The 23,467-nt window shown below is 46.2% G+C and overlaps 3 protein-coding genes across 5 annotated transcripts in view; 2 read left to right on the top strand and 1 right to left on the bottom strand.

Annotated features, from left to right (window-relative positions):
* The window catches only part of sh3rf1 (SH3 domain containing ring finger 1), a 25,517-nt gene extending 20,712 nt beyond the window's left edge, over positions 1 to 4,805 (top strand). For both annotated transcript variants that reach the window (XM_060039935.1, XM_060039936.1), the window contains 3 exons: positions 313 to 632; positions 3,488 to 3,870; positions 4,334 to 4,805. In XM_060039935.1, coding sequence (XP_059895918.1) covers positions 313 to 632; positions 3,488 to 3,870; positions 4,334 to 4,502 — 872 coding nt within the window. In that variant the 3' untranslated portion in view covers positions 4,503 to 4,805. The remainder of the gene's footprint in view (positions 1 to 312; positions 633 to 3,487; positions 3,871 to 4,333) is intronic.
* Positions 4,806 to 11,370: 6,565 nt separating this feature from the next.
* On the bottom strand, positions 11,371 to 19,509 carry septin10 (septin 10). Of its 2 annotated transcripts, none has more exons than XM_060039783.1 (10): positions 19,344 to 19,509; positions 18,696 to 18,807; positions 17,991 to 18,186; positions 17,475 to 17,661; positions 15,130 to 15,291; positions 14,412 to 14,508; positions 13,889 to 14,057; positions 13,645 to 13,777; positions 13,312 to 13,496; positions 11,371 to 12,664 (listed from the first exon to the last, which is right to left on the bottom strand). In XM_060039783.1, exons 1-9 carry the CDS (start codon positions 19,371 to 19,373, stop codon positions 13,314 to 13,316), a joined length of 1,269 nt encoding a protein of 422 aa, XP_059895766.1. In that variant the 5' UTR covers positions 19,374 to 19,509; the 3' UTR covers positions 11,371 to 12,664; positions 13,312 to 13,313. The 2 variants fall into 2 exon arrangements, with proteins under 2 accessions (XP_059895766.1, XP_059895765.1); XM_060039782.1 differs by having other exon boundaries at positions 13,318 to 13,496.
* A 272-nt stretch (positions 19,510 to 19,781) lies between these two features.
* Positions 19,782 to 23,405, top strand: sowahca (sosondowah ankyrin repeat domain family Ca). Its single transcript, XM_060039736.1, has 3 exons — positions 19,782 to 20,817; positions 21,452 to 21,847; positions 22,039 to 23,405. Exons 1-3 carry the CDS (start codon positions 20,026 to 20,028, stop codon positions 22,522 to 22,524), a joined length of 1,674 nt encoding a protein of 557 aa, XP_059895719.1. The 5' UTR covers positions 19,782 to 20,025; the 3' UTR covers positions 22,525 to 23,405.
* Positions 23,406 to 23,467: the final 62 nt, after the last annotated feature.

Below are 23,467 nucleotides of genomic sequence, written 5' to 3'. Positions count from 1 at the left end.
ATTAAAGTCTCGTAGAGGGCTTTACAGGCAACACATCCAATAGGGCAATACACCTGAATGCTACGTTTCCTCAATGGGCAAGGGAAACGTGGAGTGAGTGAGTACAGCAGGTGTCCAATGAACTGACCCAGCGTAATAGAAGAGAAAGAGAGGAACATAGACGATGAGGAATATGGCAACAGATGCACGTGACTAAGTGTCTGAGTGTGTGTGTGTGTGTGTGTGTGTGTGTGTGTGTCTGTGTGTGTCTGTCTGTGTGTGTGTGTGTGTGTGTGCGTGCGTGTGTGTGCTTGTCTCTCTCTCTCTCCTCAGTACACAGCCCCCCTGCCGGCAGCCCCGAGCGCCCCCCCGGTGGAGGGGTGTCGCCCCTGCCGCTGCGGCCCCAGAGCTCCTGCGCCTCCCCGTGCCGCGCGCAGCAGCACGGCGGCTCGCCGGGGCCCCGCCCGCTCTCCATGGCGTGCACCACGTCCCCGGGGCCCTCGCCGCTCTCGTCCCCGGCCGCCCGCCACCCGCTGCTCCCCCTGGCCTGCCTGACCCCGCCCAACGCCTCGGCGGCCCTGCTGAACGGCTGCGAGTCGGCCGGCCCCTCGCCCTCGTCCCCCGGGGCCACCATCACTGCCAAGCCAGAGAAGGTAGTGACGCTCGGACCCCCTGTTGGGTTCAGCCTGTAGACCTGGCTCTGTGCCAAGGGGGATCATGGGAGGCCCGACACTTGTCGCGTTTCTAGTGATGGGAATATGTGTGTGTGGATCTAGATCTAGATCCAGATGCTGCTTTATTAATCCCAGACGGGAATCCCGCCAGTCACAGGCTCAACATAACGTACAGAACTGGACCGGAGGAAGCATTAAAAAGGATGTAGAAAAGTTGAAATGGGAGTCAAGTTGAATACTAGATTAATATATACAGAGAATATGTCTGAAGACACAATGTGAGTCAAGGCAATGTTAATGTGAATGAAACATTTAAATGTAATCAAAATATACAACTAAATATATGTATATATGTGTATATATATATATATATATATATATATATGTATATGTATATAATATCTCTGAAGGAAACTTTGCCACACTTAATCTTTGAACCCAGACGTAGGAATTTGAATTAGTTTTAAAAGGACTTCTCGAGAGAAGCTGCTCTGCTTTGAGTTTGTTCCGGAAGCCAGAGCTTCGAAGAGGCTTAGGTTGTAAATTCCTTCTTACAAAAACAGCCTGAATACGCATATAATCTTTTTGTTTGTCTTTTTCTTTTTTTCTCTTTTTTTGTCATCCCCCTGCGATTGGAAGCTTCATCAATCACATTTCACAGCTTAGAGAAAAACTGTTTGCGATTTTAATGTGATTGATTCTCCGGTCAGGTTTGTTTACAGTAGCGCCTCATCTATCCATGTAGCACATGTTTACAAGTCTCTTCCCCTGCAACACGACTACTTCCCCTTTCCCAGACACATCAGCGGGTATCCGATTTGTAAGCATACGAAAGTCTGCTTTTGCGTCATGATTCTTGGTAGAGACGTATCCGCCTTTCAGGTGAAGACACATCTCAAGTGCCCTCGAAGCAACGCAATATAATCAAATCACATACCTTCCACAAGTTGGGCACCTTCCTCAAACTTCACACATCGACCAACCCCTGCGCTCTACACATCCTAACTTAAAACTCGTCCGGGGCTCGTGATAGGATGGCATCCACACACACAGCTGGAGACCCTGCCCCCCCACACATATTCAGAATCCCAATCACCTGAGGCCACATTCACAGCAGGCTTGGAGAAGCCTATACAGCGTAACTTTGGTGTTGAATCAGGGTTTCATCATGTTTGGATTCTGCTGCTTATTAACGTGTGGTGTTTTTTGTACTTGGAATTGAGTATGGACATGTAGGCTGTTATACCTGTTATACCTGACACACTTCCACTTTTTAACTATACGTAACAATACATACTTATGTGTGTGTATATATATATATATATATATATATATATATATATATAAACGTTGTAAATGGGGTTTAGTTCTGGCTGAGTGTGTTGGATGAGAGCAGATAGAGGCCTGTGGACCGAGCGAGAGATGGCACGATGAAGCGCGATGATGACTGTCTGGCGTACACCCGGCCGCGGATAATCTGTGCACGCTGGGCACGATAAGACGGCAACAGCGGCTCTAGCGCTTTGCCTGGACGCCTGCCACCACGTTGCACTCACACACAGGCACGCACGCATGTATACACACATACACATACACGTACACACATACGCATGTACACTTACTGTTGCTGGGGGTTTTGAATCCTACCTTTGAGAACTACCTTGCGCTTCTGAATGGTTGTTCTACAAAAGTCGTTTTAGAAAGGTAGTATTTCTAGCTGGTGTTGAAGTATGTCTAACGGATGTGTGTGTGTGTGTGTGTGTGTGTGTGTGTGTGTGTGTGTGTGTGTGTGTGTGTGTGTGTGTGTGTGTGTGTGTGTGTGTGTGTGTGTGTGCGTGTGCGTGTGTTGAGGTGGTCCTTTCATCATGAATTGCACAGATAATTGGCAGTTATTCAATTCTCTATTTAAGCAGAGGGAAGCACACTCTGATACAGTATGACTCAAACATGTATTTATGTCATTCACATGCATTTTCAATCTAGCCCATATCTCCCTCCAGTGGCGTGTTTCTGAACTGCATTTGAGAAAATCCCTCAAAAAGAATCCTTCTACCCGGTTCTGAGGCTGCACCTGGTTCTCCACCAGACAGTGTGTGTCTCAGCAGGCATGGGATCAAGAGGTGTTCCCCTCTTTAGGAACTGTGCGGTCTGGTTCCAAACAGAACCCCCTCCTGCTCAAACGGACCCGGTCCAACCTTTAAAGCCTTTTGATGAATGAAGAAGAAAATGAATCCTTACAGACTTTATAATAATACCAATTATAATAACCATTTCAAAACCAGGTTAAAGGCACCCAGTGCAACTTTATGTAAACATTCAATGAAAAATAAACATTCAATTTCTAGTCTTTTTTACACGTAGTAAGTTTCAATAACTCCATACCATTACATATCGACATTCAAGGAGCAAAGATGAGACGTCGTTGTGTGGTGAGAACTGATAGAAAATCGTAAACAACAACAATCGCCGGTGGGGAGAAGCCATTTTTCCATTGACTGGAAGCCTGCTTTATTTATTGTAGGTTACAAAAAATAAAGAAAATGGCGGCATTGTTGTTGTTATCGATTTTGTATCAGTTCTCACCACACAACGACGTCTCATCTTTGCTGCTTAAATGTCGGTATGTAATGGTATGGAGTTATTGAAACTTACTACGTGTAAAAAAGACGAGAAATTGAATGTTTATTTTTAAGCCTCGAAAGTTGCACTGGGTGCCTTTAACAAAGTGCTTTGCAAAGAATAAAAATGACTCTCTCTCTCTCTCTCTCTCTCTCCCCCTCCCTCCCTCCCCCCCTCTCTCTCTCTCTCCCCCTCCCTCCCTCTCGGTCCTGCAGAAGGAGAAGAAGGCGGGGGGTCTGCTGAAGCTGCTGTCCGGGGCGGCGGCCAAGAAGAAGTCGCGCTCCACGCCGTCCTCCCCGCCGACCCACGAGCCCCGCACGCCGTCGTCCTCGGGCCACGCCCACCACCTGCTCCACCTCCACCACCACCACCACCAACACCACGCCTCCTCCGCCTCGGGCCACTGCTCCCTGGAGTCCCTGGGCCGGGCGGGCTCCTGCCCCATCGAGAGCGAGACGGGCGGCGCCGCGGGCCTGGAGCCCCTTCACAGGAAGTCGGGCTCGCTGGACACCACCTTCCCCATGTCGCCGGCCACGGCGCGCTGCGGCGGCGCACTGCTGGCCCTGCGGCCCGAGACCAAGCCCCTGTCCCGGGAGAGGTCCGTCAGCGCACGTGACACGCACGCATGCACGCGCGCGCGCGCACGCGCACACACACACACACACGCACACACACACGCACACACACACACACACACACAGACACACACACACACACACACACACACACACACACACACACACACACACACACACACACACACACACACACACAGAGCAACATAAAGCGGTTACTTTTTTTGATGCTTTAGACATAATCAAATCTCTGTCTCTGTCTCTGTCTCTGTCTCCGTCTCTCTCTCTCTCTCCCTCTCTGTCTCTCTCTCTCTCCCACTCTGTCTCTCTCTCTCTCCCACTCTGTGTCTCTCTCTCTCTCTCTCTCTCTCTCTCTCTCTCTCTCTCTCTCTCTCTCTCTCTCTCTCTCTCTCTCTCTCTCTCTCTCTCTCTCTCTCTCTCTCTCTCTCTCTCTGCCTCATTCTCTCCCCCCCCCCCCCCCCTCAGGTACCGAGTGGTGGTGCCCTACCCTCCCCAGAGCGAGGCGGAGATCGAGCTGCGGGAGGGCGACGTGGTGTTCGTCCACAAGCGGCGCGACGACGGCTGGTACAAGGGCACCCTGCAGCGCACCGGCCGCACCGGCCTCTTCCCCGGCAGCTTCGTGGAGAGCTTCTGATTGGCTGGGGTTGGGGTGGGCGGGGGGAGGACGCGGGGGGGGGGAGCAGGCAAACAAAAAAAACTGTTTATCACGCACACTCTGTCTAGCAAGCACACGGCACAAACGAACGAACACACACAAACAAGATCAGACCACACACATACACACACACACACACACTCACAAAGATGCCTGATAAACGTTAAGAATAATATGCACACTTATACATGAAGATGTACACACGTGCATACACCACACACACACACACACACACACACACACACACACACACACACACACACACACACACACACACACACACACACACACACACACACACACACACACACAGACAAGATAAGAGCACACAAACACACACTCACACAGATGCCTGATAAATAAGAATATACGCACACCCACGAAGATGTACACATGCACACACACAGACAAGATCAGAGCACACACATACACACAAATACACACTAACACAGATGCCCGATAAACAACAAGAATCATATGCACACACACACACACACACACACACATACCTAGACTTCACAAATTCTCAAGTACAAACATGAATACATAACAACACCTGTAGATGTACAGGGAAAACAAACATGGAAGCACACAAAGAGACGCGGGAGATTAATACAAGCTCTTATCTCGCTCTGCCTCACCACAGCCAGAAGAGGCAGAACACACTCACACAATCCCACTCACTCACACACAGCAGAGCAGCTGTGTGACAGTGGCCGTCTGACACACACTGAGGACCCCCCTGGCTGTTAACATTATCGGGGCTGTTAACATTATCGGCCCCCCAAAGGATGCACAGACTCTGAAGGCAGGACATCCACCCTCCCCCCCATACCCAACCACCCCCCCACCCTCCTCCACCGTCTCTGTTTTCTATGAAAGCGTTTGGAAACCTCCCACCCTGGGCTGACGTGAATGCTGGTGAAATAATAGTTCACGATCCCGCCGTGTCTTAAAAAAATCAACTGGGAAATAAGTCTGGAATTTCACAAAAGGACATTTTCCGAAAATTTCCGAAAAATAACATTTTCTCTTCTTTTTTTACCGAAATGTTAACCAGCTCAACGGGTGTGTGTGGTCGCCCTGTCGATGCCTGTGTGGGCACCCTGTTCTGTGCAGTGTACGGTGGTTTTGAGATTGGATCGTCTCTCGAGGTCTGAGACACCCTGTGACTGCCATCTTGTTAGGACCCGGTCCACCATGCCCCCCTCCCCCCCCCCTCCTCCTCCCCCCCCCCCCCCTCCTCCTCCTCCCCCCCACCCTCCTCCTCCCCCCCCCCCCCCCCCCCCTCCTCCTCCTCCCCCCCCCCCCCCCCCCCGCTTGGGCTATCCTCTGACCACCTCTACCTGAAACAAGTCGTTGGGTTGTACCGCTTCGATGTGCGTTCATGAGCCGCGTCCGTGAGTCCTGATTTCTGTCCCCTGAATGTTGGGGGGGGGGGGGTCCATTTACAGACCTCCCGCCCAGCTCCTGCTCTCTATTTATTTCTCTCTCTCTCTCTATCGCTTTTTGCTATCTCACTTTATTTGCCATGGAAATCAAAGCACAGCAAGTGTCATGTTCATTTCTTACTTGTGTGTGTGGGTGTACGCAAGTGTGGTTTTGTGTATGTGCATGCGTGCATAAACACATTTTTATGGCACTGGGTGTCTGTATTTGTGTGTGTGTGTGTGTGTGTGTGTGTGTGTGTGTGTGTGTGTGTGTGTGTGTGTGTGTGCGCGGGTGCGTGTGTCATAATACCCAGCCATGCGACAGCTACCAGAGGTGGCAATTGGATACCAGCAAGTGAGCAGTCAAACTTTAACAACACACTTTGTTTATTGCCTCCGGACTAAATCTAACTTTTAGATGCATTTTCTGCTGAACCAGCAAGAGACCAAAATGTGAATTCCCAATCGGGCAGTTTATTGGCAAAGCACACTCAATTCTTATTGTACAAACTGCCAGTTGAAAGTGAATAAATTATCCTCATTGGCTAAGCACACTAGAGTTATCTGAGCTAAACACACAGATGTTTAAAATAATGCTCTGCAAAGCACACACACACACACAAGCACATAAACTAAGAAAGCACCAATCTGCTTACTGGTTAACCAGTCATCAGCCAGATATTTGTTCGATTTTTTTTTACCGTTTGGTGCTTGTCCTTGGTCCCACATGCACAATAATATACGTAATCTGACTGCTTCAATAATATTTTAAGGCAGTTGATAACCCATAAATTCCCGTACCATGTATTTTTGGGTACTTTTGTTTTTTACCTCCGTCAATTAGCTTGGTGTGCAGTTTTGACTTTTCTACCGAATTTGCAAATGTGGCAGGAGAAATATTCCTTCTTCAGTAATAACATAATACAAAAGAAATTACTTTATTTAACATCCTTCTTGTTACACACAAATGAATCGCAAAGAGCAGGGACACAGATCAGCAAAACTCCCCATGTGCCACATCGGGAAGCTTTGCATCTTGGGAAAGGCCAGGGTGGAGGGACAAACTTGGTTTGTTCAAATCAGGAGCTATTCCTTTAATCGATAAAATACCAGGCTCATTGAAAGCGCTTTGCATGTATTCAGGAAAAAACCACAAGGGTCTGGGTAATAACAACAAGCAGTAGCAACTGAGCCCAGACATTAACTCCCTTTAGGTTACAGCTCCCCCTCCTGCAGAAACTTCAATATAGTCCAAGCACATACCTACTCTGCACACATTAAAATTTGAGTCTGGAATAGTGTTAAGGTCAGCACAAAGCCTATACGCACACTTGACACACACGCGCACAAGAGCACACTCAGCGTTCATAATAGTTGGACCATGGCCCGCCAGCTGGTTGTGTCTGTGAATCCACGTGATATATTTTTGTTGTGTGTTGATGTTGACTTGTTGTGAAAAGCCAGCCGTTGTTTGTTCCTTCTCTCTCCTACTCTGCACCAAATGAAGTATTCCGCTGTCCTTCTTGATCTCAGATTTTCTATCTCTCAGGCATAGATGCAGAACTCATTCGCTGACATCCCTGATTTGTCTTTGAATTGTTTCTCGGAAGCCCGACTTTGAAGCACAAGTCAAACAACAATTGAATGAGAGGCCAAGTGTTTTTTTCTGCGTCGTTCTCTAACCACCTTGCGTGGATGCCGCGAGGGACCATGACAGAAGGACATGTATTTTAAGGTCATAGCATCTTGTGGGGTACAACATTGACTGCGTTGCAGTGGATCTTTTCATCTGCCAGTTGTGTTGCTCACGAGTGATACCAGTCATTTAATAAGGGCATTCGTTGGTTAAAGCTGCACTATGTAACTTTTCAGCTGTAGGCTTTTACTCCATTAAATAATATCTTGGCTAGAAAGTTTGTCTAGAATAAACGTGGCATGTCCACGAGTCAATCCAACCAGGGATTTCCCCAACACACCTAACCCTAACCCTTTTTATATAGTTAAAACTGCTACAACTCAATCCACCAGAGGCTGCTCATGGCAAAAATTACATAGTGCCAGTTTCAGTTTTTTTATGCATTTTTTTTTTTACAATCCTCAAATAATGTATTGGATGTAAGGGGGGGTGAGACATGCCATGGTCCATGTGTAGAAAAACCTCATGACAGCGCTATTCTCTTCTTCTTCTTCTTTGGTAATTCTTGACAGCAGAGCCTTCACCATGCCATCTTTGATAGATGTTGGCCATATTTGTTCCTATGGATACTTGTTTTGCTGGAGTATGTAACCATATGCGTGGAATGGGACGCCGGACTGACCCTCTTAATGTAGCTCTACAGGACGACTTGGCGAGAGGCGTGACGATGCAGCGTGACCCAACGAAATCACGGACCGCCTGCCACGGACCGGTTTGTCGGTTGGTTGATGGATCGAACTGCAGCTGAAAGAAAATAATAAAAAAAGATACTATCCAGAATTATATATATATAGATAAATATATATATATATATATATATATAAATATAAAAAAAAGTTATATATTGTGCAGAATATTTATAGGCCTTTTGTGCCGTTGAAGTTCATGCTCTGCACTGGTGACACCTGGTGCTCTGGATACCATGTGATCATTTTACATCGTCTTGTACTGATGACCCGTGGTTGCTTTGATGGGGTTTTTTTCATGTCAAGTGCATTTTTCGCAATAAATGCCTTTGTTTAAAAAAAATACGAAACATTTGCACAGATGTCTTTGTGAATGTGTTTCTCTCTCAGAAAAATGGAATGACCGACAATTTGTTATTTTTCTTCTCTCTCTCTCTCTCTCTCTCTCTCTCTCTCTCTCTCTCTCTCTCTCTCTCTCTCTCTCTCTCTCTCTCTCTCTCTCTCTCTCTCTCTCTCTCTCTCTCTCTCTCTCTCTCTCTCTCTCTCTCTCTCGCACCATCATTCTTTCAAAGTCATTTCAAGTATTATAAAAAATAAAAAAGTAGGCCTACTGTGTGGGAGCTGTACATTTAAATATGGCTTAATAAGTAAAAGTGAAGCAGCGCTTTAACCTTCAACACCCTAAGGAAGGCCACTCTTATATAGACTTTGGACTTTAGCTTTCATCCCCAAAAGTCAATGCACTGTGGTGCAAAGTGTCAGGCCTATATAGAAACATCACAGATTGGAGACCCATGCAGAATTCACAAACAGTGGCAAGAAAAGATCAGGTATGTAAAATGATTTATGTGTGGTTTGAAAGTTTCGATGCTCCTTCAACCATGCTTCATGCTTCCTCCCTTGCTCACCCTCTTTACACCCCTTTTCCCTACTTTACCCCGCTGTCCCGGTTCTATCCATGTTCCCCTGTGTCATCATCGACCCTCCTCCCCCTGCCTGTGTGCTGGCAGGAGCCCGCCCGCCTGCACCTTGCTCCGGCTCTCCCGAATTTGGGCTTGGACTCGCTTTGGTAATTGGTCATTTCATAGTGTCAAGAGCGGTGCACCTAAATGACAAGCTCATCTCTGCCTGGCAGCCACTCCCTCTGTCACTGGGAGGGGAGTCACAGCGGAGCCTGTCTGCCCCGCCTGTCCATCACCAGTAATCACCTCTATTTGCATTTAGAGTGACTCGCCAAAAGATGGAGTGGCTGATGTGTGTGTGCAAATTTACGTGCATGTGTGTATGTTGGGGGGAGGGGGGGTGTGCATGTGCATGTTTGTGTGCAAGGCGGCGATGACAACTCATAGGTGTAAACAATGCACAAAGTTATATCAGTGTGTTCAAGACAACAAGCAAACAGCTTTGAACGCTGCACATGAAGAACCCAACCAAAGTCTGTTCTTTGTACGACCACCCACACGCGTTTGTATTGCACCTAAACATCTGCGCGCATATTCACGCCGTGAATCCCTCTTTATTCTCACTTTTTTCTCGTCCGATGCGAAATATTTCACGCTCGCAGTTAATCATCTCTTCCCATCTCTTGTTACAACTGACCCCAACGGTCTGGTGGACCAGCTGCTGCGCATAATCGATCAGCATTCCTCCAAGTCAGCCCGCTGGCACTCATGCGCCCCACCTGCCTGGAAGACTGCCAATGATCTTCAGAGGCGGATGAAGGGCAAAGAGCTTCAGAGAGAACATGTTTAAGGTTCCCCGCATACTATAGGCCCTTTGCCGGGGGACCAAAGCTTCCACGATGGTATTGCAACCCGGTATCACGCGATTGCGTGCTCCTGCGCACAAACGTTAATCTATTGAAGCGTGTTCCAGAGCACGATAGTCCGACTTTTTGCGTGTTACACAGAACGAAATGTAAACCAATGCATTCTGAATGGGAGTGTTCTAAGACAATTAACTAAACGGTACGAGAGAGAGAGAAAGAGAGAGAGGGAGGGACAGAGAGAGAGAGGGGGGTACAGTAAGGGTGCTAACTTGTTTTGTTTCAAATAGGTTATACAGAAGCTCTTTCTCTGTGTTTCTTGCTATTCATATCCATCCGTCTTCATCTCTCCTTTCCAGTGTTAAACAAGTAGCTAATCAAGCTTAAAGAAAGACACTTGTTATAACACCTACATTGTATATACAGCATTCAAAATGATCTGTAAATGTATATATATAGGCCTATTTAAGTACACACACATTGGCCCCTGATAACACAGGGCCCCGTTGCAGATTAGATGCACTTTTATCATGGGATGATGTAGGCGTTATGAAATGAGTCACTGGTAAAGTCGGCTATTGCCCTGAAAAAAAAATTCTAAAATAGATGTGCCAAAATCGATCAAAGAAAATAGGGATGCACAGTATATCAGTTATGCAGAATGTGATTCACTTAATTTAGCCTATATTTAGTAGTTCATTTAATTAATTAGAATAAACTCTAAACTCTAATCCTGCTATATGTGATTGTTGAAACGTAAAAAAAAACATAACATCCAGTTTAATTTCACAGTAGTTTGCGGATAAGAATGCCAGGATCTCTCCAGGCTCATGATAAAAGCACAGCAGTTTCAATCATTTATAATACATAAAACGAAAAAGTCTTGCAAAGTACGCCGTGTTCCCGCTTTTCTCAATGAAATCTGAGGGATATAGAATATGTCAAGTCCAAATGATGAATGTAGGATTTCTGTTACCTACCAGATGTAAATCCTTCACGTCTATGAAAATCGTTTAGATAATATAAAAAAAACATAAGGCCTAGTCTCTCTATCAAACTGACAAGTACCCCTGGAGGAAATATTTCTGTTCATCGCTCTTGTCTGTACATTTGATTTATTTATACCGTTTTTTTCCACATAGAACACGTAGAGATTTAACAGGACGGGGGAGACCAGTCTCTCTGGTTTCCAATTCAAACCAAATATTAAAGGAGTTAACGAGACAACAGAGAATCAGAGCTGAAGACGGGAATAGGAGACCAAACAAAATTGTGACAAAAATACAAAGATTTATTCAGACATTAGAAAAACATTACTTCGCAATAACACTGTTCTTTAGATGAAGCCTGGTAAAAAAAAAGTGGGCTAGAGAAATAGTTGGAAGTGTTTTGGGCCTTGTCAATCCCTGGTGCGGGCTGTGTTAGAGGATGGTAACCCACAATGGACCTTCTGGCTCCAAGTAAATGTTAGTTCAACTCACCCTTTACTTAAATCTGACACAGTGGTGTGAGGCTTACACAAACTGCTGCACACACAGAACACAATGCTGCTTTAAACAAGGAAGGTCTTGACGCAAAATGCTGTTGCTTTAGGTGAACTGAATAATTTTTCAATTTAATCATTTCACAAGTACAAGAAGATGAGGACGGAAAGCTAATATAGTGCTTATTTTCATCCATCGTTTTTCAATAAAACCAGATATTTTCTTTCCTTTTCATATCATCCATCTCTTGAAACAAGAGAGACAATTAATGGGCAGGTAAACTCTATAGATATATAAAATAGTTATTATATAAAAAATGTATTACAATCCTGAGCAGTACAGACTTCAAGGGGAAGAGCCCATCTGTAATTGGATTAGAAATGCTCGAAATAACTATGGTAGAATTCCATGCGGCATGAACCCAGTTTCCCTTCTTAAACTCAATTAGAATATTTCAGTAACTAGCAATAGTCACACTGGAAGTGGAGAATATGACGCTTTTTCCTGGCTGTATATTATGAAGTCTCAAGCTTCAATTTAAAACAAACATGGCCCTATTTTGGTTCAGGCATTAATATTTAAATTTTAATTGGATTGCTCATACTATGACATAAGTGGAGGTAAACTTGTCAAGGAGGGACAACCTCTACTTCATAAGAGCCTGCATTTTCTCAGGCTTAGTGTAAAAACTGGTGCTCAGTCGGAACCATTTTTGAGGACTCAACTCGGTTCGGTAAAAAGTACAATTTACAAAAATCACAAAAACACAGGTGTACACAAAGAAAAAGCATTCTTGTAAATACAAAAGGATAAATATAAAAATACATTACTTAAAGTGAGTTTCAATCCCACCAAAATAAGAATATGGAAAATCGGGATTATTGGCGTATCACACACCTTAAAGCAAACACAGAATAAACTTTGGCACGTGTCCCACTCACACACATACACTGGTGGTCATCCTTTGGTTCCCGACTAGTGTTACAAACTGGCCAATGAGGGCAGAGGAGATGCTCTTGCGGGACTGCGTGGTTGTGTACAGAGTACCGTCATGGTGGCGATCCTCACATGAACCCCGAGCTGAAGGAGGGAGAAAGATTAATGTCAGCAAGCTAAGAGTCTCCGGTAGCATTTCTAGCGTATCACAATAGCTTTGCCGTAATGTCTGCAAGCAAGAATTCATTTAGTTTTAGTCTAATGGTGAGTCGGGTCTAGCACTCCAAGAAGCCGAAAGCCTCTGGATTGCCCGTTTCCAATTGCAATCTACACATAGACCGTGCATTGGCTGAGACACATCAACATCGTGACACATTTGAGAGGCCAAGACAGGCCTGTAAACAAAGTCAATGGGGAAGCTGAGTTTTTTGTGGAACAAAAGCACCACCTGTTTACTTTAACAATTTCAATGAGTCATTGTTATGCACCCAATAAATCCTACTTTTCTCCACTTGGATCATAAATCCCTAAATAAAAAAATCATTCAAATCTGTTGAAAAATGTAAAAGTTAAAGTGCTAACTACAATGGAACAATGCATTTTGTAGTAATGTTTACAGGCCAATGTTTGCCTCTCAAATAGCAGACCTACGATACAAAAGGCCAATGCGGTGTCTATGGTTTCCCACCCCCATCTGCTACTTAATCGCCCGCCGCTAAACCCAGCCGTAAATCGCGTGGATAAAAGCGCGTCGGCTCCGTGTGATGTGGATAAAAAGAGGAGAGGCTTGCCCTTACTTCTTGCGGTCCTTGTCCTTCTTGCCGTTGGAGGTGAGGTTCTGGGCGGCCAGGAGCTGGGCGGCGGCGCGCCTCTTCCCGAAGGAGCTCTGGTCGTCCTCCAGGAGCCTCCTCTTCTCCTCCAGCGCCGCCTTCTCGTCGGCGTGGAGACGCTTCAGCTGCTCGAAGCGGTTCTGCAGCTGCACACGCAAACAGACACACACACACACACATCAAATGGTTAGATCACATCTGCCCATCGGGGTCACCCCCACGCTGAGCTTCTTCACTCACTGTGTCAGATGGTCTTGGTTTTTTAAGTGGTTTTTCACCCCCCACCCTCGTTACCTCTCTCTCAGAGTCCTTCAGTTCTGACTCCTTCTCCTTGACTCTCTGGACAAACATCTGTCTCATCTCCTCCTCCCGCTTCTGCAGCTCCAGCAGGAACTCCTGTCGCTTGGCCTCATAGGTCTCCTGCAGACTGCAACCACACACACACACACACACGGTGAAAATGACAGCAAAGGGCAAGAGAGGCTGGGCGCGTGTGTGTGTGTGTGTGCGCGCATGCGCGCGTGTCCAACCGTCCCACCTGACGGGCTTGCTCTCGGGGTCCGTGTCCTTGAAGCCCATCTCCTCCAGCTTGCAGCGGCGGTACAGCTCGTAGTGGGCCGTGTGGGTCTGCTCCCGCAGGTCCTCCATGTTGACGCAGATCAGCATCTCCCGCAGCTTCACAAAGTCACAGTGGGTCTCGTTCTCCACTGGGGGGGGGGGGGGGGCATCGCACACACACAAATTAAGATAGCATGCAAGGGTGGTGCAGGGGAAACAATGTCAAATCTAATGTCAAACTAGGTTTCTACACCTTGCACAGAACCATGGCTTATCATCAAAGGCAAACACTGATTATACAAGCGAGTTAAGTTGAACTAATATTACTTCTTTTGTTGTTTTAATGTTCTTAATGCATCTGCTTAAATGGTGCAAAAATGCCATAACTTAAGGGGGCAAATGTGAGATCAAATGTCCTTTTTGCACCACATTTTTTTAACTATGACTTTGTAGTTTCAAAAAACAGACTACCTAATATCGTCCGGCCACTGTCACTCACTCACCTTGGACAACGCCCCAGGGGTACTGGCGAGCCTTCACCATTTTGTTGCCCACAGACACCTCCTCTGTGCTGCCCACGACGGCGAATGGCAGAAGACCCTACGGACCCAGTGTCACATACAGTTTACCACTAGCCCATTTACACAACCATGACCTGAACCACACACACACACACACACACACACACACACACACACACACACACACACACACACACACACACACACACACACACACACACACACACACACACACACACACACACACACACACACACACACACACACACACACACAGGTTTTAAAAGCACAGAGCAACACTCCTTCCAAATGCAAGTAATGTGTGGCTCGAGGTATTTTAATAAGTAAGTCAATAGTTAGGGTACGGATGAGCCGGGGAACCAGTTCTTAACATTGCCATGGATTTGTTCTGTGCCCCGTCACAGGATCATGTATTGGAAGTACAGGTTTCAGTCAGAGATGGGCAATCACACAATCATGACAAACATATATATGTCTTTGTATATCAAATAGTAACAAAGTGAGAAAGTTAAGCAATAAATGGCAATATGGGATCGCTAAAGTTTGATTTATTGGCAACTACACATCGTTCTTATTCAGTAGAGTAAGTAAAACTGAGCTCTCCCTCATTAGTATGCTCTTGTTTGCCGACACTCTTTCTCGTGACATTGCAGTTAAGGTGTGTGCGCGCGTGTCTTACGTTCATGGCAGTGTTGACCTGGGCCACGGTCTCGTCGTCCAGCGGGAACTGGTAGATCTGGACCCCGTTGCTGACCAGCTCGCTCATGATCTTGATCTTGAACTTGTGCAGCTCACTCTTGCTGATGGTGTCCGCCTTGGCGATGACGGGGATGATGTTGACCTGCAGTGGGGCGGGCGGGGGGGGGGGAAACGTCGATCCTTAATACAGACGCATGCATTGTTTCACACGCTATTCCAAATATCCCTCATTCTGTCGTTACGGGTTTGAATTAAACACGCAGAATGGATGATCATTATAAATCCTTTTCGAAATGAAAGTTGCAAAACATTGAGTAAACAAAAAAAGATTTAAAATCGTGTTAAAAAAAAAGAGAAAAAGTCAAATGTATCCTACAAACAACTTTTTTTGTTTACTTATTGTTTGGATGTGGCCACTGACAGCAATATAGATGAAATCTGGCGGTTCGCAAACTCAGCACTCTGTGTGTCTGTGTTCAGTTGACGTTGAGTGAATGTTTTGCAATGCATACAAAAGTCTGTACCGTGTCAAATTCGGGGGACTCTCACTATTTCCAACCCATAGGGGCATAAAATCCTAGTTGAGTCAATGCAATATAAATTAAGTGTGTGGTGACGTCGCTCTGCCCCCGTGATTGTCCATTGTTGACCTGCAACGGCCATCTCACACACGCACGGACACACGCACGCATGCACACACACACACACACACACACACATACATACACACGCACACCAATAACTGTCCAGCTGAGCGAGTATCTTTTCCCGTCAGTGGTCCGGTCCCAAACCCCTTCTTTCTCCCTTTAATTGTACAGTGACACAAAGGGACAGCTAGTGTGAGAGACTGAGGCGCTCAATTGCTCTCACTCCTAGCCATTGACATGCTAATTCCCCGGGTTACCGACGGTGGAGGCCCGAGCTCGCAGCAACGTTGAAAATACACACCAGACACACACAGAGCCTGGGAAAGTCTGAGACCACCACAAGAGCTGAACGTTTCCTTTTTTCTTTATGTGAACAAAAATGTGCCTCTCTAACAGACAGTGAAAAAAAAAGAAAAAAAGCTATGCTGAAATGATAAGGGTCTGAGAAATAAACATGGACACGCATCGCTATGTGCTTACAATGGTTATAAATAACACTGACATCTGGTTCGTTGGCATCCACTGTGCTGGTTTTGGCTGGTGTTTCGGAACTGTACACACTGTGTTCGGGCCAGAGCTTTCCATAACACAGCTAAGTTGCCGCAACACAATTAAGAAATGATGAAATACGTTGCAAAATATTTGTGACTGCAGTGTCTCTGATCCACTGGCTTTACACAGCAGAAGGAGCCTCTTTTGACAGCTACATAGCTCAACCGATGAACATAAAGTCAACTAACAGAAGCCTTTGTAAATAGCAGGCAGCTATCGTTAATTGCCACCAAAGCATCATTAGTCTTGACAAATTGAAACTTGGAGCAGACCCATTGTACCTTAAAGCCAGACGGAGGCTACAACACTCACAGCAACCATGTCCTCTCCAAACACTCAAATGAAAGCACAGAGCCCGAGGGCAAAAACCAACGCATCCCAATCAGTTTTTGATGCACAAAGAAGGCATGCCTCGTCATTTTATCCCTAGACCTATAATACAAACAAGGATGAAAAACAGTTTCATCTTCAACGGGCTGGAGTTGAAATTGAAAACGGGCTTTCCATGGAGTAATAATTGGGTTGCCAGACCAAAATTATTCAACTGATACGACGCACAGCATGGGATGAACACTCGCTGAGCTGGGATCCAAAGGAGGGACTGCCTTTAAATGACGGATAAACTAAAGTCTACAGGAGGCTTGGCAAATACGTGTTGAAATAAATGGCCGCTACAATTTTCTGGGTTGAAGTACCGGTATTTTTCCCTGAGAGCAGATTCTTTGGCATCCCATTCTGAAAGTTATGAACCTTTTCCTCGCAATTTGTGTATGAACGGCATAAAGTGAGACCTGCACGAAATCGAACATAAAGCTATTTTCGCATTTTGTGAATGCAGCAGTATGTTGAGTTTAAAAAAGTACAGTACACTCGATATGGAAAAGCCACACTGAGCTGACGATAGTCCAAATTCCAATGTCCTGCTTAGCCTAGAGGGTTTGTTCATCTCAATGTCACATCACAATGACCGCCACAATAGGAGCACTGGAATGTAACTCTCCTAAGTCATTGAAGCATCAACAGCCGACCATCAGCTCCCAAAGACCCGTGGATGCATTCTGACATACAAGCCTAATTGGGAGATAGGAAAACAGTGATCCTGTAGCTATATCTTTCCCATCCTTACCTTGCTGTCCAGCTTCTTCATGGTGACCAGGTCAAGGGACTTGAGAGAGTGGCCTGTTGGAGAGATGAAGAAGAGGCAGGCGTGCACGCGCGAGTCGTGGTAGCTGTGGAGGGAGCGCTTGATCTTCAGCTCCTCCTGCAGGTAGCTCTCAAACTGACGATCAATGTAGTCCACCACCGGCTGGTAACTGCACAGCAGGATTTCAATACTTAGATATTACTGTCTTTGGGCACATACGAGTACATCATGCTGTACCTGGCTTATTGGTACACATTTTCGAGAATTGATATACCAATGGATAACAAATGCCTGAATGTGTTTTAGAGCACGTTGAGAAAAAAAAAAAAGAATGTAGCTTTAAGGTTCAATTATTTTCTTTGTTTTTTGTACATGACCGCTTCCCTAATTGGGATTCTACCCTATGCGTTCCAAACATGTTCTCTCCAACGACTGTAGAACCACATTGTGGTTTCTCTGTGCATCCCTGCCCCCTTTGTGTCCAGCCCCTGAGCTCACCTCTCCTGTTTATTCATCTGGTCCCCAAAGCCCACCGTGTTGACCACAGTGAGGCGTAGGCGCACGTTGCTCTCCTGCAGGTCGTAGGTCTGAGCCCGCAGCTTCACCTGCGGCTCAAAGTGGGAGGCCTCAAAGTTCTCAAAGTTTGTGTTGAACAGAGTGTCCATTAAGGTAGACTTGCCAATTCCAGTCTCACCTGAGGGAAAGAGAAGGTAAATGGGAAGAAAGAAAGTGAGTTTCAAACCTCCTCTCCACTGCCAAACTAACTAACTCAACATAGCATTACAGAACCGCAGCTCTGTATACCAGGTTGAACAGGCAAAAAGCTGAACTTTACATTAAGTTAGAGCAATCAAGATTCCCTGAAATTATTGGATGAATGTTTGTATTCTTGGGAAGTTGAAATTCATTAAGGGTCTAATAGTGTTTGCATCTAGGTAGGTATTCAGACATGTAAAACAAATGTATCACTTAATTTAGTTCTTAATAATACAGAGTAGCTATGTAATCCATTATGTTTTAGGTAACAGGTCAATCTGTCCAAACAGCAGCAAACAAAGCTGCTTTTCCTGATTGGTTAGTGTGTGTGTGTGTGTGTGTGTGTGTGTGTGTGTGTGTGTGTGTGTGTGTGTGTGTGTGTGTGTGTGTGTGTGTGTGTGTGTGTGTGTGTGTGTGTGTGTGTGTGTGTGTGTGTGTGTAAAGTACCAATGCAGAGGATGTTAAAGCAGAATCCCTGGCAAGTAGACTTATTAACCAGTTGGTCCGGAAGGCTGTCAAAACCTACATGGCCAGACAGGGAGAGGGACCGGGACGGATCCTATACAAGGACACATTTCCTCAACACAATGAATATGCAACATGACAGTTGGGGAATCTGTAAATTATCTATTGTAACTCATAACTTTTAGTGGCAGTTAATAACTGGCAGTTATTCAGGTAGTTAAGTAATGCTATTAATGAATGACTTTAAAGAAATACAAAAGCACAACTTAATTGATAGCCCATGACTGTCCCTCTATTGACAAAACGACTAACTTGTCGCTGTGGCATCTTAGAAAATTGGCATGTACTCAAAGTTGGCGTTGGCGTTAGCTATGGAGCTTGTAGATAGATACCAAAGTTACCAACTCACAAGTCTAGCCAATGGCAGGGATTCAAGTTGTAATTACAAGCCATACACATATAATCAAGAAAACTAAAAAACACAGTTCACAGTCACTTTAAACTATAGTAAATTCACTTTCCTAGCTTGTTCTGCTAGCGTTAGCTGGGAAAGCCGGGGGACACACCCTGTCCAACATGCCTGGCTTCATTTGTCAATTGGATAGAGAGAGGGTACAAAAAACAAATTACCGGTTGCCGAGCCACATCAGAAGAACTCATAGCGCCAACAAAAATGTGTTTCTATGTTTAAGTAGGACAAGGGGTACAGGGCAAAACAACGAAAACAGTGAGTGTAAATAACTGGGATACGAAATGGTTCACACGGGTCGTCCTGGAACACAACACTGTACACTTTCCATGGGGGGTTGGCCAGATAATTTTGTGGTAATTCAAATTTAAATACATCTTAATCTATGTATATCTTTTTTACTTCATATCAAATACGGTATTATAATTTTCAATAATATATCCCGTTTGTTTATTACAACAACATTCTTAATATATATACATTTGGTATACACTACTATACCCTTTGGTTCATAATGGTACAGCTCAGAATCGCTGGAAAGTGTAGCCATCTTGGCTCAGCAGCGATTTCTTTTTCAATGGTTTTAAAGGGAAAGGTGGAGCCAATATGGACACCTCAGCGGACCAGTTTCCAGAGGGGCGTGGAAGGGTTTTGTCACCACTGCGACCCCTGTCTGCCACCATGAACACATTTCACCCTCGGAGGAGAGAACGAGGATTACGAAGATGCTGTCATCGGCACCACCACTGAGTGGGGCCAAGTAAATATATATTTTTAACGCAAATGTCAAGTAATTCAGGCATATTTTGATTGCCTTTCAATTTGCTCTGCACATGCTTCCAAATGGCGTCTGATTGCACTGAACAATCAATATTGGAGTTCTTGATGAAAAGCGGAGGGAGGGTCGAGCATATGGAGTTAATTAATCATTTCGAATTGATTTGGAAAAATGACTCGACGCAGACGAAGGATCGGGAGACCCTTTCACGTCTTGTGGACGCCGTAGCATTGGTGACAGTGGAGAACGGGGTGAAATTCGTGTGCATGAAGATGGATTGTCTGGACGCGGTGAGGCGCACCGATGCGAATGTCTATGCTGTGGAGTGCAATGGCAACGGCGTAAACACGCATGACAGTTCGCTGTCAAGGACATCTGCGCCAAATGTGGATTTAAACGAGACCTCGGATGACTGCTTTAATGGTAACCCGAACGATAAAGACCAAACAAGGGAGAAATCACCGACTTCCCCTGTGCTCGTGGACAATAACCCGAAACCTCACGTCAGCAGCTCTAGGGTCGCCATATCAAAAGAACCTGCCTTATCGACTCATGGCCAAGTGGCCACTGATACAACGACCACCTTTGCAGGCACAGAGGTAAAAATGAGAGAAAGGAGAAGGCGAGAGTCAGCACCGGCTATAGGGAGTGAGCTGGACCACCCAGCACACCCAGTAGGACACCATTGTCAGGTGAGAGGCGGACGTCGGATCTCCAAGGGGTCCCAGCGGGCCATGCTTACCAGCGGGCTTTCAGAAGACAGCCCCTGGGAGGGACTCGATACGTTGGGAGATAGCAGCACTCCAAAGGGGAGTCGCAGGAACTTTATCGAGCTGATGATGAGCAGCTCCCCTCAGGTAGGGTTCTAAGGGTGCAGCCCGTGACTTTACTCCGTTTTCTAGTGCACTTCTCACTAGCGTAAAGAAACCCATTTTTAAACAAATGCACAAGCAGCGACACATATATTAATATGTGCTATTTAGATAGGGGAGTATGTATGTATGTATTGTACATCTTTTCTTTAGTAATCTACTGAAATCCACTAATATAATTACGAATGGAAAACAAATAGATGGATGTATTGGATGCATGTAGAAATCCATTATTTACGATGATGCCTACCAGCTAAAGGGAAATGTATGCCATTTAGTGGCCGTTTTATTGAAAGCATCTTACAATGCATAGCATGGTTGGGAATCGAACCTGGAGCCCTATGCATGCCCTGCTCAACTAGGTTGCGCAAGACAGCACCAATAAGAGAGAGGAGTTGCAGGAAGAAAGAGGAACAAATTGTGGAATGTACGTTCAGAGTTAATCCAACCACAGTGACATCAAACGCAGGTTATGCAATTGCTGATTCCAATTGCTGAGGGAGTGCACCACGACGTATCTTCTAATCGTTGAGTCTTCATCATTCATCCAGATTACGTGTTCAATACACATTTGATTTCCCCCATGTTTCTCCATCGTTCTTGTCGACACACCGTCCAGGTGCGGAGGTCCATGATCCACCGCACCTCCTGCCTGCGGGACTCGGTGAAGGGCGACGGCGACACCGCCTCGCTGCTCTCCTCCTCGGCCACGGACGAGGACTGCTGCGCCTCCGTCACCCTGGACCCCCTGGAGCACGAGTGGATGCTGTGCGCGTCCGACGGCCAGTGGGACAGCCTGCAGCCTCTGCTGGCCGTGGAGCCCAGCCTGCTCTCCAAGAGGGACTTCGTCACGGGGTTCACCTGCCTCCACTGGGCCGCCAAGCAGGGCAAGGCGGAGCTGCTGGGCCAGCTGCTGTCCTTCGCCCGCGACAGCGCCGTGCCGGTGGACGTGAACGGCAGGTCCGGCTCCGGTTACACGCCGATGCATTTGGCTGCAATGCACTGCCACACTCAGGTTGGTTTCAGTGTTGGAGTTTGGTAACTCCCCTTGATGCATGCTAATGAAGAACAAGCCCAGGCCTGCCTGTTGCACAGAGCACAGAAAGGCCCGCTGACTAAAACGACATCAGAGACACCACAAACCCCCACCATGTGTAATCGTTTATTTGGCCAACATTTATGTGTTAACGCCCCTGTGATTGACAGGTTGTGCGAACGCTCGTGTCAGACTGGGAGGCGGACACTGAAGTGCGGGACTACAGCGGCAAGCAGGCCATCCAGTACCTGCCGCCCCCGTTGGCCGCGGACCTCCATCACCAGGGGGTGGTGGCGGCCATCTCCCCGACCGGCGCACCCCCCGGGACGGACGCAGAGGGCACGGACCGGGGCGGCGGGACGGGCCGCGGGTGGCGCCTAGCCAGAGCCCTCCAGTCGGGCAACCTAAACCCGCTGAGGCTCCTGAACCCGTCGGCCGAGGCGACGGAACCGGACGCCGGCGCGAGCTGCAAACCCAAGGCGGGCGCGCTGCAGAGGAAGTCCTCCCTGGGTCGGCTCAACGCCCGCCTGCACCGCGGGCGGCGCCGCGCCCAGATCATCCACAGCCCCTCGTTCAGGGAGAGCGGCGAGGTGAGGGGGGGTGAGCCCCTGTGCAGCCCTGTACGGACCCGACCGATGTCCAGCCTGTTTGGGTGAGCAGGCCGGACGTCCCGCAGCGCAGGTGCAACGGGTTATTGTTGGATGTACAACCGCGGTCAGAGTTTATCGAAAGGACCTTTGTTGTTTTTCTACTGAAATAGGAATATCTTAACACTAAAGCACAAACTTATTTTTTTCTAAGTTTGATTTACAGATGTGAGAGTGGCGTTAAGGTTCGGTTGAAATGATCAGTAGGAGTATAGATATGCAGTTCCTCTTGACCATGCTCCTGTTAGTATGGAAATAATATTTATACATCCCCTTTTTCTGGTTCTTAGTTACTGGTGCTGGATCTGAGACTTTTTTTAGAGAAGTAATATATTGTTAAAATATACTTTTAACGGCAGTTTCTTTTAATACTAAACATTTTAACATTAGAATGCATTGTTCTTTTTAGGATAATTCTCTGTGTGTTGCACATGTCACTTTGAATATATATGATTTTGTACCCTCATATACCCTCATGTCTTTTCTCTCGGTTACATCGCTGCTTTGTACTTCAGTTATTGTTATTGTTCTTCGTAGATGTTTTATTCCCTTGTGCAATTGCATGTGTTTGTTATAAATATAGTTCTGAAACTAATATTTATTTGATGCATCCTGAGTGCCATGAATGCTGTGTTTGTGTTTGGGGACCCAAGTGGTCCCAAATAATGATTGATTTAATTGCATGTTTCGCTTTTTTTTTTCTTATACCTACACAAAATAATTGGAGTACTGTATGGGTTGGTAAATGTTAAGCTGTATACCACCCGTTTATCTTGAGGACATGTCTGTTTACTGTGAATTCCTGTCATGTGAAAAACGCTTCGCCACAATGTTTCTTTGTCTCTTTCTGTTAACCATGGAGATAGAATAAAAAGAGAAATATAAAAGTTGACTGCTAACTATCTACCTGCCATTTGGTGTTAAATTAAGTCCTTGCACCACAGTAATTAAT

This window comes from Gadus macrocephalus, chromosome 20, assembly GCF_031168955.1.
Source record: "Gadus macrocephalus chromosome 20, ASM3116895v1".
Taxonomy (NCBI): Eukaryota; Metazoa; Chordata; class Actinopteri; order Gadiformes; family Gadidae; genus Gadus; species Gadus macrocephalus.
This window is presented reverse-complemented; position numbering and strand designations above follow the sequence as displayed.